Here is an 18,483-nt window from a genome sequence, read left to right on the forward strand (position 1 = left end):
AATCTTGACTTCTTGCCAGGTATAGCGGACAGTGGTTTCCGAATCTGGCAACTAAAGGCATTTCTAAACTGCGTGACTTATATAATAGACCCACTTCTATGTCTTTCAGTCAGTTAACAGAGAAATACAAAATTTAACAACATGATTTTTTCTGTTACCTACAGATAAGGGATTATGTCAAGAGGGGCACCACATTATCTTCCAAAGTTATTCCTGTATGGAAAAATTGCTTTTCTGTTCACAAACAATTCTTTAAGCCTGTTTCATAATATTCTCAGAGACTATGGTAACACTAGCACCCTCCATTTGAAACAAATTTGGGAAAAAGAACTCAGCGTAGAGGTTACAAACGACCAGTGGCATGATGCTTGGAAAGGTGCGAGGGCTTTAAGTGTCTGTAATGGAATAAAAGCCATACAACTCAAGATTCTACACAGAGTCCATATATCTCCCTCACAACGCCACAGGTTTGACCCTGATTTCTCTCCTACTTGTTCCAAGTGCAAAAAAGAGATAGCCAGTCTCACCCATTGTTTATGGTCTTGCTGGAAAATACAGAGACTTTGGTTTATTATAGGGCAGGAGATTAATAACATTTTAGCAACTAATCTCAAAAATGACCCATTACACATGCTACTCAGGGTACCAAACAGCCTTATCTCTGATAAATATAAAAGGAATCTTTATAAGTTAACTTTCAGTGCAAGAAAGTGTATACTTTTGAATTGGATAACAGACAAGGCCCCATCTAAAACACAGTGGCACAGGGTCATACTTGAATATGTCTCACTAGATTACATGACATACATGTCACACTCTAAAGATGATGTATTTCATAGAACGTGGGAGCCTTTCATGTCCTACATAGGATTGGATATCTCTGCTATTCTTACTAGAGGGTTTATGCAGGATAGAATTTGCATGAAGTCTGCTTCTTTTATTTTGCAATACCTGAGCATTTGTCATAAATTGATGTCTGTATTTGTGAGCCGAGGGGTTTTTTTTGGGTTTTTTTTTTTTTTTGGTCTGTTTTGTTTTTTGTGTGTGCTTTTATTGTTTCTCTCTCCCCCTTGAGAGAGAGAGGGGGTGTCCTTGTTAATGCTGTGAATTGTTTTGTTCTGAAAAATCAATAAAGATATCTATAAAAAAAAAACCACACACCACAATGTTCTAGTTGACAAAGCTCTGTCACACTGATTAGTGTCAATAACACTGTGAGGTAGTCTGACCGTATTCAGGTTGAACCACTCACGGGCCAAGCCCATAGTGCTAGTCTCTCTGGGTGGGGTGGAATATTTCCAGAGACAGCAGATCCGTACGTAGTGGTAATGGTCACGGCAGGCCAGACAGGAGTTGAAAAATCTCCGCTAGCTAGTGCTTCCCTGGCCAGCGTGGGGCTACCAGGATTATAGACAGACCTCCTTCCCTCACTCTGGCCAGAGTTGAAGGAATGAGAGCTACTAACGGAAATGCATAAGGGAGGGTCTTTGGCCACTAGTGCGCCAGAGGGCACTGAGCATTCTCCACCGTTGCATCAACGTCCACGGTAGCCTGACTGAACTGAACCAAATCTGTTTCACCTCCTCAGGACATGCCTTGGGACAACCCCATGGACATGTCCGCTGTTCTCTGCAGCGTAGCTGCTTCACACGAGTGGGTCTCACCTGGACAAGCTAGCCGCAGGAAAGTCTGCGGCGAAGCAGTTCATGAGGGAAAGCAGTGCAGTGGATACACTCGTTGGTGGATGTTAAGGCAGCCTGAGCATGGGGTAAGCCCAGACATGCCACACACATGGGATGAGTGTTCCAGTTAGAAATTTTATTGCCACAGGGACAAAGCTTCACTGGGGGTGTTAGCTGTAGCCATGGTGAGCTAGCAAGCTTACTGATGCTGGCAGGACCGCAATTTAGCTTAACAGCTTGTGCAGCTACTGGGTGAAAAGGAGGGAAAATATCGCTATTTTCTCCTCTAGCATTTTGGGGCGACAAGTAGTGCTACTTTCCTAGAGGTATTGCTACCCATTGTGAAGGTGTTGCTAGCGCTACCTCTTAAGAGGTATTGCTACCTCTTGGTGTTGCTAACACTACTTGTTTTAACAAAAGTGTTGCTACTTTTGTTTTGAAAATACTGCGACTTTCCAAGGTCAATGTATTGCTACCTTATACCAAAACTAGCCGCTGAAGAATATTGCTACTCCTCGTGAGCTAGTGTGCAACTGTACAGCTGGGAGCGAAGTGCCTGGTGACTGAGTTGTACACTCGAGTCTGTGGACAGTTAAGCTAAGCACCTGATAGCACAGTTGTCTACAGGCTTCTGTGAGAAGCAAGAAGAGGTTTTGAGGTCATGCAGGAGGCTTTCCCCATAGTGAGACACAAAACGAATGCTATGAAAGAGAACAAAGAGTTTAAGTCCAGAGGGAGTGAGACCAAAACAAACTTGTTATATAAAGTCAGATTTTCTTTAGCCACTAATGTCTTAACCAGAAACACTTCCTGATGATTTGTGTTATTGTTCACTGGCACACAATAAATATGCTCTGTTCTTTCAACACTGGATTGTGTTGTTAATGTGCTAACTGGCTAACTAGCACCAAGGCGGTCTTCCTGTTCCCCTTTTTGAGTGACATTTACAGACAAGTGTCTGCTCATATGGATGAGTATGTCCTCTCATGCAGACACAGAATATACGCGCTTGTTGGCCATCAGTTTGGTGTGTTCATGTGCAACTTTTTGGCTGAGACACAGCGTCAAGAGGTGACGTAGAAGGAGACTCTTGTCGCCACAATTCTCCGACGTCGGTTTGGTGTGTCTGGGCCTTTAGTAGTGCATTTAGTGAAGGAGTGGGTTTGGTATCTGACCTCCATAGCTTCTTGTGAGAGCTGGGTGGTGTTAGTTAGAGGCACTAGCTGTACCAGGCCGGTGATGAGCTCTGCTGTGCTGCTCTGCATCTCTGGAGCTTGCTTCACTGGGTTCTAACAAACAAAAACAAGTTCAAGTTCAGAAAGTTGTTTGTCATTCCAGTTCCATACATTTGAAATGAATTAAGATTGATGCGAAAGAATAAAGATGCAAACATCTAAAGCGTATGGCTGTGTCAAAACCCCTGTGTGCAAGAAAACTAGTAGATGTAGCGAAGGTGTTTATAAGCTGTTGAGTCATTGTGACATGGATGTTGTGGCGGACTCACATGCAACATGAGTTTGGGGTCAGCGTGGATGAGTTTGACCAGAGCAAGAAGGAGGCACTTATAGCTTCGAGTGTCCAGTTCTGTGGCTTTCTCTTTGAACTTAAGGCTGGTGGTCATCTTCCCTTTGAATGTCAGACTCTGTGGAGGGCAGCAGACTCTGGTGAGGTTTGGCACATGGCTTTTATTGGAACATCCAGAGAATGTGCTGGGCAGGTGTGGACTTTAGAGCTGGTTCAATGTGGTGTTTTTACACTCTGAATGAATGCAGCCAAATGAACCTCTGAGGAGAATCCAACCATGGTCAAATGTGTTCCCTGTCTCGGGTCATCTGATTGAGGTGCTAACTGAAGAAAATGGGACACCGATATACTCTATATTCTACATGTGCAGAATCAAACCAACACTCAGTGTATCTACAAACAAGTGTAGTACAGCATGTGTATCAAACCCAGTTAGATCTTTCTTCATCTGGGCCAAGGAAACTATTAAACACATCAGTGAGCCATGTTCCTTAAGTGCCAAAGGTGCATCTAGGGACGGACATTGCGAATCAGGCTATGAATGCTCTGGTGTATGGCACTGGTTTATTCTACATACTAGTCTCAATTCCATATACACTGTCCTGCTGCCCAAAATACTCACAACACCAAATATGGATCCATCCTCAGCTGAAAATAGCTGCCAACAGATGCACTATTTCCTCCTGTTAGAGTAACATTTGATAAAAAAAAAATCCAGTGACCAGCTGTGTTCGTAAAAATTCCTAAGCCTTTTTAAAAATGAAACTATATATTTGTGGGCTTCTTTTAAAGATTCGCGTTTTCAATAGTAACCACTGGGCTCTTAGCTGAGAGCCAAAGGCAGGGCAGGAAAGTCAGAAAGTCTTTAGAGACTCACTAATGCATTGTTGGTTTGGGTTTGCACATGGGAAATTCTGCAACAAAAACACAGAATAGTAGCCTTGTCCTTTCAGTAGAAACAACCACATCATTTTCAGAACTGCATGCTTTTCACAAAGCTTAGGATTGGAGTCATTTGGGTATTATACGTATTTATAAACGACTGAAGTAATTAAAGAACAAAGCCAATCTACAACAACATGGATCTCATTTTTGCAAGTTCAGTCATCATTTGTCTCCTCATTACATAACTGGGAACTAGGGATGCACTGAGCTGATACATTGATGACTTATCGCCCATCACCCAGGTGTGACCCATCAATGAATGAATACAATACAATAATGATTGCAGTTTATTCATCAATGTTAGTATAAAGTTCAGTCTTTCACCATTTTTAGTTACCATCAGTTATAGTCAGCCATCCAGCTGAAGCGAGCTGTCGGCTATGTGTCACTCAAACACATTTCTTTTAATTATGAACATCTCTCTCATCTCTTTACACACCAACCTCTTGGCTCAACTTTGAACTACTTTTCTCAAGGTAGTTTTGTGCAGTTTGAGTGCACAATGAGGTATTACTAGTGAAATTTTAGGTGTGTTCGCTTTCAGTTTGACCTCTAAATAAAGTGTTAAAGATGATCTAAATCAGGCATGTTCACAGTCCAGCCCAGGGGCCAACTGTGGGCTGCAGGAACAAATTTAAACAGCCCACAACTTATCTTTCAAAATAAACTACATGTGGTCCACTTGGTTAATCAAGCAAGATCATTTTACATTTTTTCTGTTCACCTCACAATGGCAGGACTATCACACAGTTTGTAGACATGCACCAAGTAGGAACTGCATGGGCGGACCTAATGAAATTTCATAAACTAACAGTGAACAACAAACCGTTGCCTTGCAGCAGACATTTCCTGCTAGGTAGCAAACATGGCCACGGCAAAAAAGCGTTAAGTCGACTGCGAGGGCAGCCACCTTCAGGAGCTGTGAAATTAATACTTTTGAATACTTTGCACGGAAAGATGAAACAGTTGTGTCTGTCTCATTGGATTTTTTTTTTTTTTTTTTTTTTATGACCCATATGATATGAGAAGCATCATATGGGTCATTAAGACGCCCCTAGGTTTTCACATTACCTAATGTGGCCCCCATTCAAAAAAAAGTTTGGACACTCCTGATCTAAATAAACTTTTCCTTTGTTTCCAACCCGGCTGCTCGTGCTTGCTGTTGGACTTCACGGGAGGTTTCACTGGGTTCCCTGTTCACAACAATACTTTGGTAAGTTCAATGTTATCGTAACTGATAGAAATGGTGGACAGAACAATAAAAATAAGACCCAAGTCGTAGTAAACCCGAATCGGGTTTACCCAATTTTGAGTAAATCCAGAATTCATTTTTGATCCATACAACACAGTAAAGTGATGTGAGATGTTACTGTCCTCTAACCGGTGTCATGCGTAGTGGAGCGTGGGTGCCGACGCCTTGGATCACCCGATTGAGGGTGTCTGAGAACATGAAGCGGAGCTCTCCAGAGTAGCAGTACACTGCATCAATCTTAGGCCACCAGTCCAGATGAGACTGAAAGTAGACAACACAGGGTGAGACAAATGAAGTCACACATCAAACTGTTCTGTTAGGGCTAATATGTGAAGAAGCTCTGCTGACTTACATTGGTGATAATTCTGTGCAACGAGTTTACCAGGACAAAGTGAAAGGTGGAGGGGGAGGAAGAGGCCAAACAGACCTTCAAGACAAAGAGGAAACACTCATGAGAATTAGCTAGCGTAACTGATACTACGTACCTGCTAAGGTAAGGAAAATGTTTCAACAACTAATTATTATCACTTTTTTTAAGTCCACCTTAAAGTGCTGGTTGTTGTGAGGATTGATGCGGAAACAGGAGACGAAGCAGTCCATCATGAGCTCCACATCAGTATTCTGGCTGCCCGTCCCCCTCCAGAAGGGCTTAGCTGGGTTGAAGAGCAGAGCCTGGTGGGACAGGGAGGGACACAGGTCACTTCAGGTTATTCAAAAGCAAACTTTCTAGTGAGATATACTCCAGACTAGTCACAATACACTAATAGAGAGGAATAAGTGGTAGTTATTTATATATTCACCTCAAGTACTGGTGCCAAATACAACTATTACAAATAACTGGTAATTTATCAGATAAAGTGATGTAAAGTGGCAAGAAAAGCAATCAAGCTCATGCTTTAAGTCAAGTCTTCTCAGCCTAAGCTTAGAACACTACTCAGAGTCCATCCAGCATCATGTAGCAGTATGAGCTATGATGGAGAGGGGGGGATGACACCTTATGTTTCTTTTCTTTTAAGCAAGACCTCCCAAAGGTCACAGAGCACGGCTTCGGATTTTCTACAGACTGAAAAAATATATGCATCAATAAAAGTACAAAAGAAAATATTATCTCAAAGCAGATATATTAAAATCAGCACGAAGGCTGGGCGATATGGACAAAAATTCATATCCCGATATTTTCTACTAAGTGGGCTACATGTTCAGTTGCAAGCTGATCCACGACTAAAGTCCCGTTATTTTTGGAGCATGTGTTTTTCCACAGCAGGGCAGGTAAAAGAAGTTTACCTGTTGGAGGTGAGCTGTTTGCAGAGGTAAACTAAGAGCCTGTTGTCTGCAGCTCTTCTCATCTCACTGTGGCTGTTTCTGCTCTTAGTCTTCCTGCCATATTATTACACTTGTCTTAATTGAAGAAAAGCCGCTAATAAAATTCCGCTAATTCGGTAATAAACATATTTTAAAGGTGCTGTATGTAAGAATGTGGCCAAAACGGTTACTGCACTCAAATTCAAAATACTGCCGTGAGTCGTGTCCGCCCCCCCCCTCCCCTACAGATTCGAGGTTGCTGGACAGCGGCACGCTGGAGACTGATTTGTTTGCCCACGTGCAGCTACTGTGGCAGGGCTGCGTCGCCGCGTCCTTCATCTTCGGTTTTCCAGCGGACCGTTCAAGCAAGTCCAGTTTCTCTGCTGCTAACGCTGCTGCCGGGATACAGCAGAGGCACCAACTGCTAATGCTATGTACTGGGACACTGCTAATGCTGCTTGCCGTGCTGCTGTAGCTCAGTCCTACTTGTAAGTGATTCTGAGACTCTACTGACTGTGTGACTGGTAGACGGCGGTGGGTGGCGCAACAGGCCAAAACACAATTTCAAAACATAAACATGATTTGCGGACCATAAAATATTTTTTTAAATGCGAATATTCTGGCCATACTATTGTTGTCGGTGAGATCAGTATGTTACATGAACATTATTCCTTAGTCTCTGACACACATTAGGATGATTTTACGACTATTTGCTTAAGAATTTCTTACATATACATAGAGCTCCAACAAGTTGATTTCAAAGCTGTAAAATGTCCTTTTCAGTATTTCTGTAGTCACAATACTTTAAAAAAGTCATCTAAGGGATCCTTATAAAAAGAACTTGCTGATGTTGTGTGCTTAGGTGAAGAAATTACTGTTGATATGTTTTTTGTTTTTTTTTTTTAATTTATAAACTCTCAAATATCAATACCTGATTGGCCTTGAAAATCCAGTGCTGGTCAAAGTACAGCTCTGACATGCTGTGTTTCTGCTCCCAGTTATGGATCGTGATGGGGACAAATAAAGCCATGACAGAGACAGGCCTATTGCAGTTCTGACATGACAGCATTTATTTGAGCTGAGTGCAATCATTTTGCAGGATCCTTAGATTCCACAATCAAGGGCATTTTTAACCAATGTTATGAATGCCACAACATATAAAATGATAATTAGGTTTTCATCAGCTGCGTTAAGGCAAATAAACTGTCCACCCGAGCACAATGATAACAATACTAATAATAATAATAACAATAACACTAATAATAATAATAACTTTATTTGTATAGCACCTTTCAAAACGGAGTTACAAAGTGCTTAACAATAAAGACAATTAATACATAAAACAAAAAAACATCAATTAATTTCAAAACAGTTACAACTAAAGCTGCAAGCAGTGATGAACGGGCCCTCGCACGTTCACGCAACCCGGGGGGCTTGCAGGACACCTTCTGACGCATCAGTTCATTTCTGTCAAAGTTTGACACCCCATGCAGGAGCGACTTGGCATATCCTTGATACAGTGCTGTAATCACATATTTTACATTTTGTAACACTACCTCTTTCCACTAGAGAGACTTGGAGAGCGCACCAATTATACATCATGTTTTTATACATCAAATATACACAGCATTTAACTTTCAGATAAATCAGAAGATACGTGTTTGTCACCACTAGGCAGCACTATGAGTATCAGGAAATATGGTCATATCAGTGTTTTCAGGGCAGGGCGAATGTGAATCATCTGAAGTTTGGTGGACAACGGACCATTTACTCCAAATTTATAGCAATTTCCTGTTTCATGGCGAGACATCAAAATTAAACCCTCTGCAGCACGCATAGACACTAATGATATGTCATGTTCGTGTACATCAAATACACACCACAGCACTGAAATTTCAGGTTAATCAAAACATAAGTGTCTGGAAAGAAGTACTTCCTTTCACCACTTGCTGGCGCTATGACTATCATGGAATATTGTCATATAAATGTGTTCAGGGTGGGACAAATATGAATCATGTCAAGTTTGGTGGACAACGGACCATTTCCTCCAAATTTATAGCAATTTCCTGTTTCACGGTGAGACATCAAAATTAAACCCTCTGCAGCACACGTAGACACTAATGATATGTCATGTTTGTGAACATCAAATATAGACCACAGCATTGAAATTTCAGGTGAATCCAAAGATAAGTGTCCGATAAGAAGTACTTCCTTTGACACTAGGTGGCGCTATGATTATCAGGCAATATGGTAATGCCTGATAATCATAGCAGGCAATATGGTAATGAAAATGTGTTCAGGGCGGGACTAATATGAATCACGTGAAGTTTGGTGGAGATTGGACCATTTATGCCAGAGCTACAGCAATTTCGTTTTTCATGGCGAGACCTCAAGATTCAAGGCTCGGCAGCGGGCGCGCCATTCAACATTGGGCAAATCCTGTGATAACTTTTGGTCACAACCTTGTCACGCTTTCATATACCAAGTTTGGAGCCAATCTGATTAAATCTGTAGGACAAGTTCATTAATTTACAAGCCCTGGAAATGGGCAAAAACGCACAAAAGTGGCACAAGTAAATTCAAAATGGCGGACTTCCTGTTGGGTTTGGAGCATGGCTCCAAGAGACTTTTTTGTACGTAATAGAGTGTTACAGGTGCCTACCAAGTTTCATACATGCAGGTCAAAGCAGCTTTGGGGGCTGCTTAATTGAAATATTCTAGGGGGCGCTGTTGAGCCGTCTTGGTGCATCAAAGCACAAAAATCACATCAGACAACAGGACTTGTGACCTGTGATGTGTATGCCACGTTTGGTGAGTTTTCAAGCATCCCTTGTCCCTTCAAAACAACATCGTGTTTGATGGCGAACAAGGCGGCGCCATGGTGACAGCGTTTGATGAAAACTAAAAAGCTTCATTTTTAAGCATCATCAAGGTCTCAGGACTTAGACCAGCAACTTTGAGGTGGGTCTGTTTAACCTGCTAGAAGCGGGACATCAAAGAATGTATAAAGTAGCTTTCTGTTGCCAAAAGGTGGCGCTATGGCGGTGATTCAAAATTCCTCTGTAGATGTGTTCAGGGCTGGACTGTCATCATATGTGTGAAGTTTTGGCAAGATATTCCCACGTGGAGTCAAGTTACAGCAACGTTTATTAACACGGCGAAACATCAAAGTTCGCCACCAGGCCAGTTTGAGATGGATCTGGCCAATTGTGTAGGAGATGTATATTAAAGTCTAAAACATGACATTTCCTGTTGCCAGTTGGGGGCACTATATTTATCTCTAATTATTGACATGTAGATGCGTTCAGGATGGGACTGTCATCAATCCTGTGAAGTTTGGGCAAGATTGGACCATGTATGCTGGAGTTATAAACTACTTCCTGTTTAGTGGCGAGACCCCTAACTTTGACGCTATCCCACAGTCACACGCATTGACGAAAACTCAAGCTTTTGATAACTTTTCATCTTCAAGGTCTTGGGGTGGGACACACCAAGGTTTGAAGTCGATCAGATGAAATCTCTAGGACCAGTTCGTTCATTTATGACCCCTGGAAATGGCCAAAAATGCACCAAAATTGCATAGTAAATTCAAAATGGCTGACTTCCTGTTGGGTTTAGAGCATGCCTCCAAGAGGCTTTTTTGTACGTCTCTGGGCGTTACATAAGCCTGCCAAGTTTCATACATGTAGGTTAAACTAGCTTCAGGGGCTGTTTCCTCAAACTTTTGTAGGGGGCGCTACTGAGCCATTTTTTGGAACCCGCGAACGAGACCCTTTTTTCACCAGTTCTGATATATCTGCAAAGTTTCATGAGTTTTCGGGTGTGTTAAGCCTCCCAAAAAGGCAATTCATTTGGAGGAAGAAGAAGAATAATAAAAAATCCTTGCATTTCAATAGGGTCCTCGCACCGCGAGGTGCTCGGGCTCTAATAATAATAACAATAATAATAATAATAATAATTCCTTCAGTTTCAAGAGGGCCTTCGCCCGGCCTTCGGTCGGTGCTCGGGCCCTAATAATAATTCCTTCAGTTTCAAGAGGGCCTTCGCCCAGCCTTCGGTCGGTGCTCAGGCCCTAATAATAATAATAATTCCTTCAGTTTCAAGAGGGCCTTCGCCCGGCTTTTGGTCAGTGCTCGGGCCCTAATAATTCCTTCAGTTTCAAAAGGGCCTTCGCCCGGCCTTCAGTCAGTGCTCGGGCCCTAAAAATCCTTGCATTTCAATAGGGTCCTCGCACCGCTAGGTGGTCGGGCCCTAATAATAAACAGCGCGATTACAATAGAGTCCTACGGACGACTTCGTCGTCACTCGGGCCCTAATGATCATTCAAAAAACAATAGGGACCTCGCAGGTCTGTGACCTGCTCGGGCCCTAAACTGATAAATAATCAGGAGAAAAACAATAGGGACCTCGCAGGTCTCCTGCCCTAATAATAATAATAATAAACAGCGCAATTACAATAGGGTCCTCACGGACGACTTCGTCGTTGCTCGGGCCCTAATAAACAGCGCGATTTCAATAGGGTCCTCCGCGGACAACTTCGTCGTCGCTCAGGCCCTTATAATAAACAGCACGATTTCAGTGAGGTCCTTGGACAGCTTCGTCGTCGCTCGAATCCTTGCATTTCAATAGGGTCCTCGCACTGCTAGGTGCTCGGGCCCAAATAATAATCATTCGAAAAAACAATAGGGACCTTGCCGGTCGAGACCTGCTCGGGCCCTAATAAAAAATCCTTGCATTTCAATAGGGTCCTCGCACCGCTAGGTGCTCGGGCCCTAATAATAATAATAATGATAATAATAATAATAAACAGCGCAATTTCAATAGGGTCCTCCGCGGACGACTTCGTCGTCGCTTGGGCCCTAATAAACAACGCGATTTCAATAGGGTCCTCGGACGACTTCGTCGTCGTTTGGGCCCTAATAATAAACAGTGCAATTACAATAGGGTTCTCCGGACGACTTGCAGTCATCGCTTAGGCCCTAATAATAAAAATCTGAACAAAAACAATTGGGTTCCCAACACCGCTGGTCGTGGGAAATGCGTCTGCTTGCATACATGTTCCCCAGGCCCCGCAGGCTTGGACCCCTAATAAATCCTTGCATTTCAATAGGGTCCTCGCACCGCAAGAGTGCGAAGTTTAGTTGTCAGAGACTAAATACATTCATCATAAACTATACAGAGTCTACTGTATATTAACACTGGACTTTTTAATTATTGAAGTATTGAGCAACACAGAGACTTGTGGTCAGTGGGATGTGAGGATTCTTAAAATGACATCTGTACAGATGTGAAGCCCTGACTGTATCTGAGCCTTAATGAAAGCTGTTGTCTTGTATTTTTTTTCCTCTGAAAATATTAACCTTATAGTCAAGCACTGTTTTTTTAGCCTGTGTCAGGTCAAACTGATATGATGCTGATTTACAGGAGAGTTCATGTCAAATGGAGGATAAACCATGAACATAAACTACAGATCACCTGTAAAGCATTTTACTAAATTAATCTATCAAAACAAAAACAACTGGAGACTAAAAACAAACTGATATATGGGTCTGCTCACTTTCTTAATGAATTGACATCATTCCAGACAGGATGTAAGTGTGTCTGTGACTCCCTGTAGCCTACGGACTGAAGGCTGCTGGAAACTGTCGGGAAACTGTCCGACTTCACTGCGGCTTTTTGTCACCGCCCCCCGCTGCGGCCGCCTGCTCTCGTCTACTTTCCAGGCGAGGCGCAGTTCATCTCGAACGAGCCTATTGTCCGGAGATTTGGTGCTGCTGTCCTGGTTGTTGATACTGGAGATGGGGGTGGAGGCACGGTAGAGACGAGAGTAGAACAGAACTGGGAAATACCTGGCGTTTGTTGACAGCTTGATTCTGAGGCTTGTTTTTCGCGCTGTGCATGTAGGACTCCACTGCCTTGATTACCATCGTGCCGAGTTTGAAACATATCTTGCACAAAATACACCGTGCCTCGTATAAATTGCCTGGTACCGGTTTCAGCCATCCAGAAAAATATTTGTTGGACAGCCAATTTTCATTAAATTTACACTTTCCCATGTGGTCCAACTGCTACATGAACGACGTGCATCTGCTCTGAGAGTCAGGGCCGCAAACACATCACTGTTGGTTCCGCTCTCGTGATTGTGTGACGTTTCTGCTATTTGGCAAATTATTTTTTAAAAAATAAATGTTAACTATTATTTTTAGTGTAATAGTTTAGACTAATTACAATCATAAAATCCTACTTACCACGTGTTAACATTTCTAAGACTTTTAAAAGATTGATTTAAGACATTTTAATGCCAATTAAGGCCTTATTTTTAGATTAATGAATTCAATATAAAATCCCCACGATGCTTTGCACAGTGCACTATTTGGATTAATGTTTCCACTGAGTTTTTATCATACAAGCGTATGATACACGCTTGATACACAAACATCATGGCAGCGAGCGGGGAAGAACTCGTTCCCAAGAAAGGGAACAAGTTCGGTTTGGTCGCAGTACTACCAATTTACTGCAGCACCTCAAACAGAGGCATGCTGCCGAGTGGGAGAGGTGTTGCTCCCTATGAAAATATCCTTATTCAAGTGCTTGAATTTGTTATTTACGTGACAACGCCTGAACACAACACAGGCTCCTCTCCATAGACTGTGTGTTCGGTGCCGTGCTGTAGGTTCGGGCCGGGCTCGGTTATATTGTTTCAGACATGAAACACTGCCATATGATGAGAAAGGGGCCCGGTGGAAAGCGATCACTGATGCAGTCGTGATGTATCTTGCAAGAGATATGGTGCCCATATTTACCGTGGAAAGGCCGGGGTTTATCCACATGCTGAAAGTTTTAGAGTCCAGGTACATGCTACCAGGCCGCAAATATTAAAGCGATCACTGATGCAGTCGTGATGTATCTTGCAAGAGATATGGTGCCCATATTTACCGTGGAAAGGCCGGGGTTTATCCACATGCTGAAAGTTTTAGAGCCCAGGTACATGCTACCAGGCCGCAAATATTTTTCTGAAAACTGATTTTAAGTAGAGGGGGAAAATCAATTTAAATCATGAATCGGATTTGTAGTGAAAAAATCGCCCAGCCCTATTTCCAATGTGTCCACTGCCGCATAATGAGTTTTTTTTAAATAATGTGATTTAGATAAAACATAAAAGTTTTAAATGAATCATTCACAGCAGAGATGGAGCGCTAAGTGCCCCCCTCCCCTCCTGTGTGTGGCGACACACAGAAAATATGGATCACTTTGAAAAGACAGAGTGATTCTGTGTGAGAGTCTGTGTTCATACTGTTAATGTGAATTTCAAACTTGTTCAGCTGTTGTCTTTACTTCATTACCCCACTTACTCTTAAATATAAAATATATTAAATATCCAGAAATATATTCTCTCTAAAAGTCACGTGATTCTGACAATACTGATACATGTGTTTAAAACTGTCCAACAACATTGAAAAGTGCCAAAATGATCACAGTAACTGAAACCTCTTCAGTCTGCTGAGGGTTAATGATGATCACGTGGGGACACTTGTTAGCCTGTTCCAAGGTGTGTTCACTGAATGCTAGGGAGGACTCTTCCCTTGCCTCTGCAGAATCCTTCCTTGGAACCCAATAAGTCATTGGAGACCATGACCAAAGCAGTCTCGGTGCTGTGTAATGAGCAGAAGCCAGACTGAAATTTATCAAAGATTTGATTATTGTTCATAAAGGAAATCAATAGTGTGGCGACATTTTTCTCTAAAATGTTTGATTAAAATGGTAGCTTGGAGATGGGTCTAAAATTGCTTAAAACAGTGGGATCAAGAGAGGGCTTCTTTAAAAAGGGGTAAACAGTGGCTTGCTTAAAACAGGAAGGGAAAATACCTGAGGAGAGGGAACAGTTAATAATGGCTAAAATATCAGGACCAACCATCTGAAATACAGCTTTAAAGAACCAAGTTGGAATGCAGTCTGAAGGACAGGACCATTTCGAAAGTTTGACAGTGTATTCCAGAGTTGACAGAGAGATTTCAGTGAAGTGGGATAATGATGAAAGTGGGCAGGAGTCAATGTAGTCTATCACACAAGCTTCCAGTGTCAGGAAAAAACATGGAGAAAAGAGCCTGGCTGTCTACAACTTACTGCTATTGGGCAGGTACTTTTGTTTCAGCTCATATTGGACAGTATTTCTTATTTATGAAGAGGGATGATGACAGAGAGGTACTGAGAACGAGTCTCTTTCAGTATACAAAGAGGCAGGAGTACATTTGACAGTTCTCAAGAAAGTTTATGCTTAAGATGGTTTACAAACAGTGTTTGCTGCTGCATTCCAGTTTAGAATTGTAAGGCAACGTAATCGGACTGAACAGATGATCTGTCACGTAATATTCGCTAAATCAATATTTATTCAACAAAAGTGCCTCCATCGCCTGTTTCTCGCTTAACTCTTTATCAACAAAAGGAAAAACCTCAAGCAAGTCTGAAACTTTTTAGAGATACCATTTAAGTTTTGTCACTTCCATCAAACTTTTCTAATTAGATCGTTCGCACAAAAATACTTGGATGGACACATGGCTTTCTGTTTCCCCCTTGTATTTTAACTTTGAAAATAAACTCAATCGTCTTACACTGATAAAATGTCTTTAGCTACTTTTTCATAACCTTTAGTAGGCTTACACATTGGACATGCTATTTACAACCCTGATTCCAGAACAGTTGGGATGCTGTGTGAAACATAAATAAAAACATAGTGCAGATTTGCAAATCTTTTCTGACCTATATTCAGTTGAATAGAGTACAAAGACAAGATATTTAATGTTCAAACTGATGACCTTTGATATTTTTTATTTTTTTTCATAAGTGTACACTCATTCTGAATTTGATGCCTGCAACACATTGTAAAAAAGTTGGGACAGGGGCATGTTTACCACTGTGTGACATCATCTTCTTTTTTAACAATACTCATTAAGTGTTTGGGAACGGAGGACACTAACTATGGACGTTTTGAAAGTGAAATTCTTTCCCATTCTTTCTTGACATATGACTTTGGCTGCTCAAAAGTCTGGGGTCTTCGTTGTCATATTATGTGCTTCATAATGCACTACATATTTTCAGTGGGAGAATAAACAGGGTCGTCCCTTAAATAAACATCGTCTGGATGACATCATATGTTGCTCTTAAACCTGTATGTACAGTACAGGCCAAAAGTTTGGACACACCTTCTCATTCAATGCGTTTTCTTTATTTTCATGACTATTTACATTGTAGATTCTCACTGAAGGCATCAAAACTATGAATGAACACATGTGGAGTTATGTACTTAACAAAAAAAGGTGAAATAACTGAAAACATGTTTTATATTCTAGTTTCTTCAAAATAGCCACCCTTTGCTCTGATTACTGCTTTGCACACTCTTGACATTCTCTCGATGAGCTTCAAGAGGTAGTCACCTGAAATGGTTTTCCAACAGTCTTGAAGAAGTTCCCAGAGGTGTTTAGCACTTGTTGGCCCCTTTGCCTTCACTCTGCGGTCCAGCTCACCCCAAACCATCTCGATTGGGTTCAGGTCCGGTGACTGTGGAGGCCAAGTCATCTGCCGCAGCACTCCATCACTCTCCTTCTTGGTCAAATAGCCCTTACACAGCCTGGAGGTGTGTTTGGGGTCACTGTCCTGTTGAAAAATAAATGATCGTCCAACTAAACACAAACCGGATGGGATGGCATGTCGCTGCAGGATGCTGTGGTAGCCATGCTGGTTCAGTGTGCCTTCAATTTTGAATAAATCCCCAACAGTGTCACCAGCAAAACACCCCCACACCATCATACCTCCTCCTCCATGCTTCACAGTGGGAACCAGGCATGTGGAATCCATCCGTTCACCTTTTCTGCGTCTCACAAAGACACGGCGGTTGGAACCAAAGATCTCAAATTTGGACTCATCAGACCAAAGCACAGATTTCCACTGGTCTAATGTCCATTCCTTGTGTTTCTTGGCCCAAACAAATCTCTTCTGCTTGTTGCCTCCTTAGCAGTGCTTTCAGCAGCTATTTGACCATGAAGGCCTGATTTGCGCAGTCTCCTCTCAACAGTTGTTCTAGAGATGGGTCTGCTGCTAGAACTCTGTGTGGCATTCATCTGGTCTCTGATCTGAGCTGCTGTTAACTTGCGATTTCTGAGGCTGGTGACTCGGATGAACTTATCCTCAGAAGCAGAGGTGACTCTTGGTCTTCCTTTCCTGGGTCGGTCCTCACGTGTGCCAGTTTCGTTGTAGCGCTTGATGGTTTTTGCGACTCCACTTGGGGACACATTTAAAGTTTTTGCAATTTTCCGGACTGACTGACCTTCATTTCTTAAAGTAATGATGGCCACTCGTTTTTCTTTAGTTAGCTGATTGGTTCTTGCCATAATATGAATTTTAAAAGTTGTCCAATAGGGCTGTCGGCTGTGTATTAACCGGACTTCTGCACAACACAACTGTTGGTCCCAACCCCATTGATAAAGCAAGAAATTCCACTAATTAACCCTGATAAGGCACACCTGTGAAGTGGAAACCATTTCAGGTGACTACCTCTTGAAGCTCATCGAGAGAATGCCAAGAGTGTGCAAAGCAGTAGTCAGAGCAAAGGGTGGCTATTTTGAAGAAACTAGAATATAAAACATGTTTTCAGTTATTTCACCTTTTTTTGTTAAGTCCATAACTCCACATGTGTTCATTCATAGTTTTGATGCCTTCAGTGAGAATCTACAATGTAAATAGTCATGAAAATAAAGAAAATGCATTGAATGAGAAGGTGTGTCCAAACTTTTGGCCTGTACTGTACCTTTTAGCAACCATGGTGCCTTCACAAAAGTGCAAGTTACCCATGATGTCATGGGCACTAACACACCCCCATATCTTCACAGATCCCAACAATCTGAATGGTCCTTTTCCTCTTTAGTGCGGAGGACACAACGTCAATGATTTCTCTCCACATTTTCGGAATCTTTTGATATTAGAAATTGTAGATGGTGAAATCCATAAATTCTTTGCAACTGTGCATTTGGAAACATTGTTCTCAAACTGTTGGACTATTTGCCTGCACAGTTTTTCACAAAGTGACCTTGCTGGTAAAAAACTGAGCCTTTTGTGGACGCCCCTTCAATACCTAATAATGATCCTATCACCATTTATCAATTTATCTGCGGAATGTTCCAAGGGGTGTCTGAGCATTCCACAACTTTCCCAGTCTTTCATTGCCTTGTCCCAACTTTTTCTAACATGTTTCAGACATCAAATTCAGAACGAGTGTCTGTTTTACAAAAAACAATAAAGTTTGAACATTACATATCTTGTCTTTGTACTTTGTATTTATGCTGTGAAATGCTTGTCAAAGCTGCATTTTATGTTTGAAATGTTAAATTTAAAATACTGTAGAGAAAACAGTGCGAATCATATTGTCACCTGTCATAGTAATAAAATTTTGTGTTGCTTACAGACCCTTCTACATCTATGACGCCAGTAAGTTTTTTGTACCACCTGTTAAACAGTGTTATTATATTAAGCATTTCTGAAAGAACATGTTATATTTCTCCAATACCACGGGACACTTAATACTACATTTAAAAATGACAAAAGCTCTCTTTAAAAATAAAGCACTTTATTCATGGTCGAAGTTGAAATATAGATTCGGTATATATAATACACAAAGTAGCATCTTTAACTTTGATGTAAACTGTCCAGGTGTTAATAAACTCTATTAGAGTCAAGGGTTATTTGTATTGTAAAGTTGTGTCAGCTGGTAAAGTAGCACCAAGGTCA

At 41.7% G+C, this 18,483-nt stretch overlaps 1 protein-coding gene across 4 annotated transcripts in view; it reads right to left on the reverse strand.

Annotated features, from left to right (window-relative positions):
* The window catches only part of nf1a (neurofibromin 1a), a 282,655-nt gene that overhangs the window by 170,579 nt on the left and 93,593 nt on the right, over positions 1-18,483 (reverse strand). For 3 of the 4 annotated variants that reach the window (XM_049576725.1, XM_049576727.1, XM_049576724.1), the window contains exons 10-14: positions 5,947-6,075; positions 5,756-5,830; positions 5,533-5,664; positions 3,187-3,324; positions 2,858-2,971 (exon numbers count right to left, since the gene is read on the reverse strand). In XM_049576725.1, the coding sequence (XP_049432682.1) occupies positions 2,858-2,971; positions 3,187-3,324; positions 5,533-5,664; positions 5,756-5,830; positions 5,947-6,075 (588 nt within the window). The remainder of the gene's footprint in view (positions 1-2,857; positions 2,972-3,186; positions 3,325-5,532; positions 5,665-5,755; positions 5,831-5,946; positions 6,076-18,483) is intronic. The other variant, XM_049576726.1, reaches the window with a different exon arrangement.

This window comes from Epinephelus fuscoguttatus, linkage group LG5 (assembly GCF_011397635.1).
Source record: "Epinephelus fuscoguttatus linkage group LG5, E.fuscoguttatus.final_Chr_v1".
In the NCBI taxonomy this organism is placed as follows: Eukaryota; Metazoa; Chordata; class Actinopteri; order Perciformes; family Serranidae; genus Epinephelus; species Epinephelus fuscoguttatus.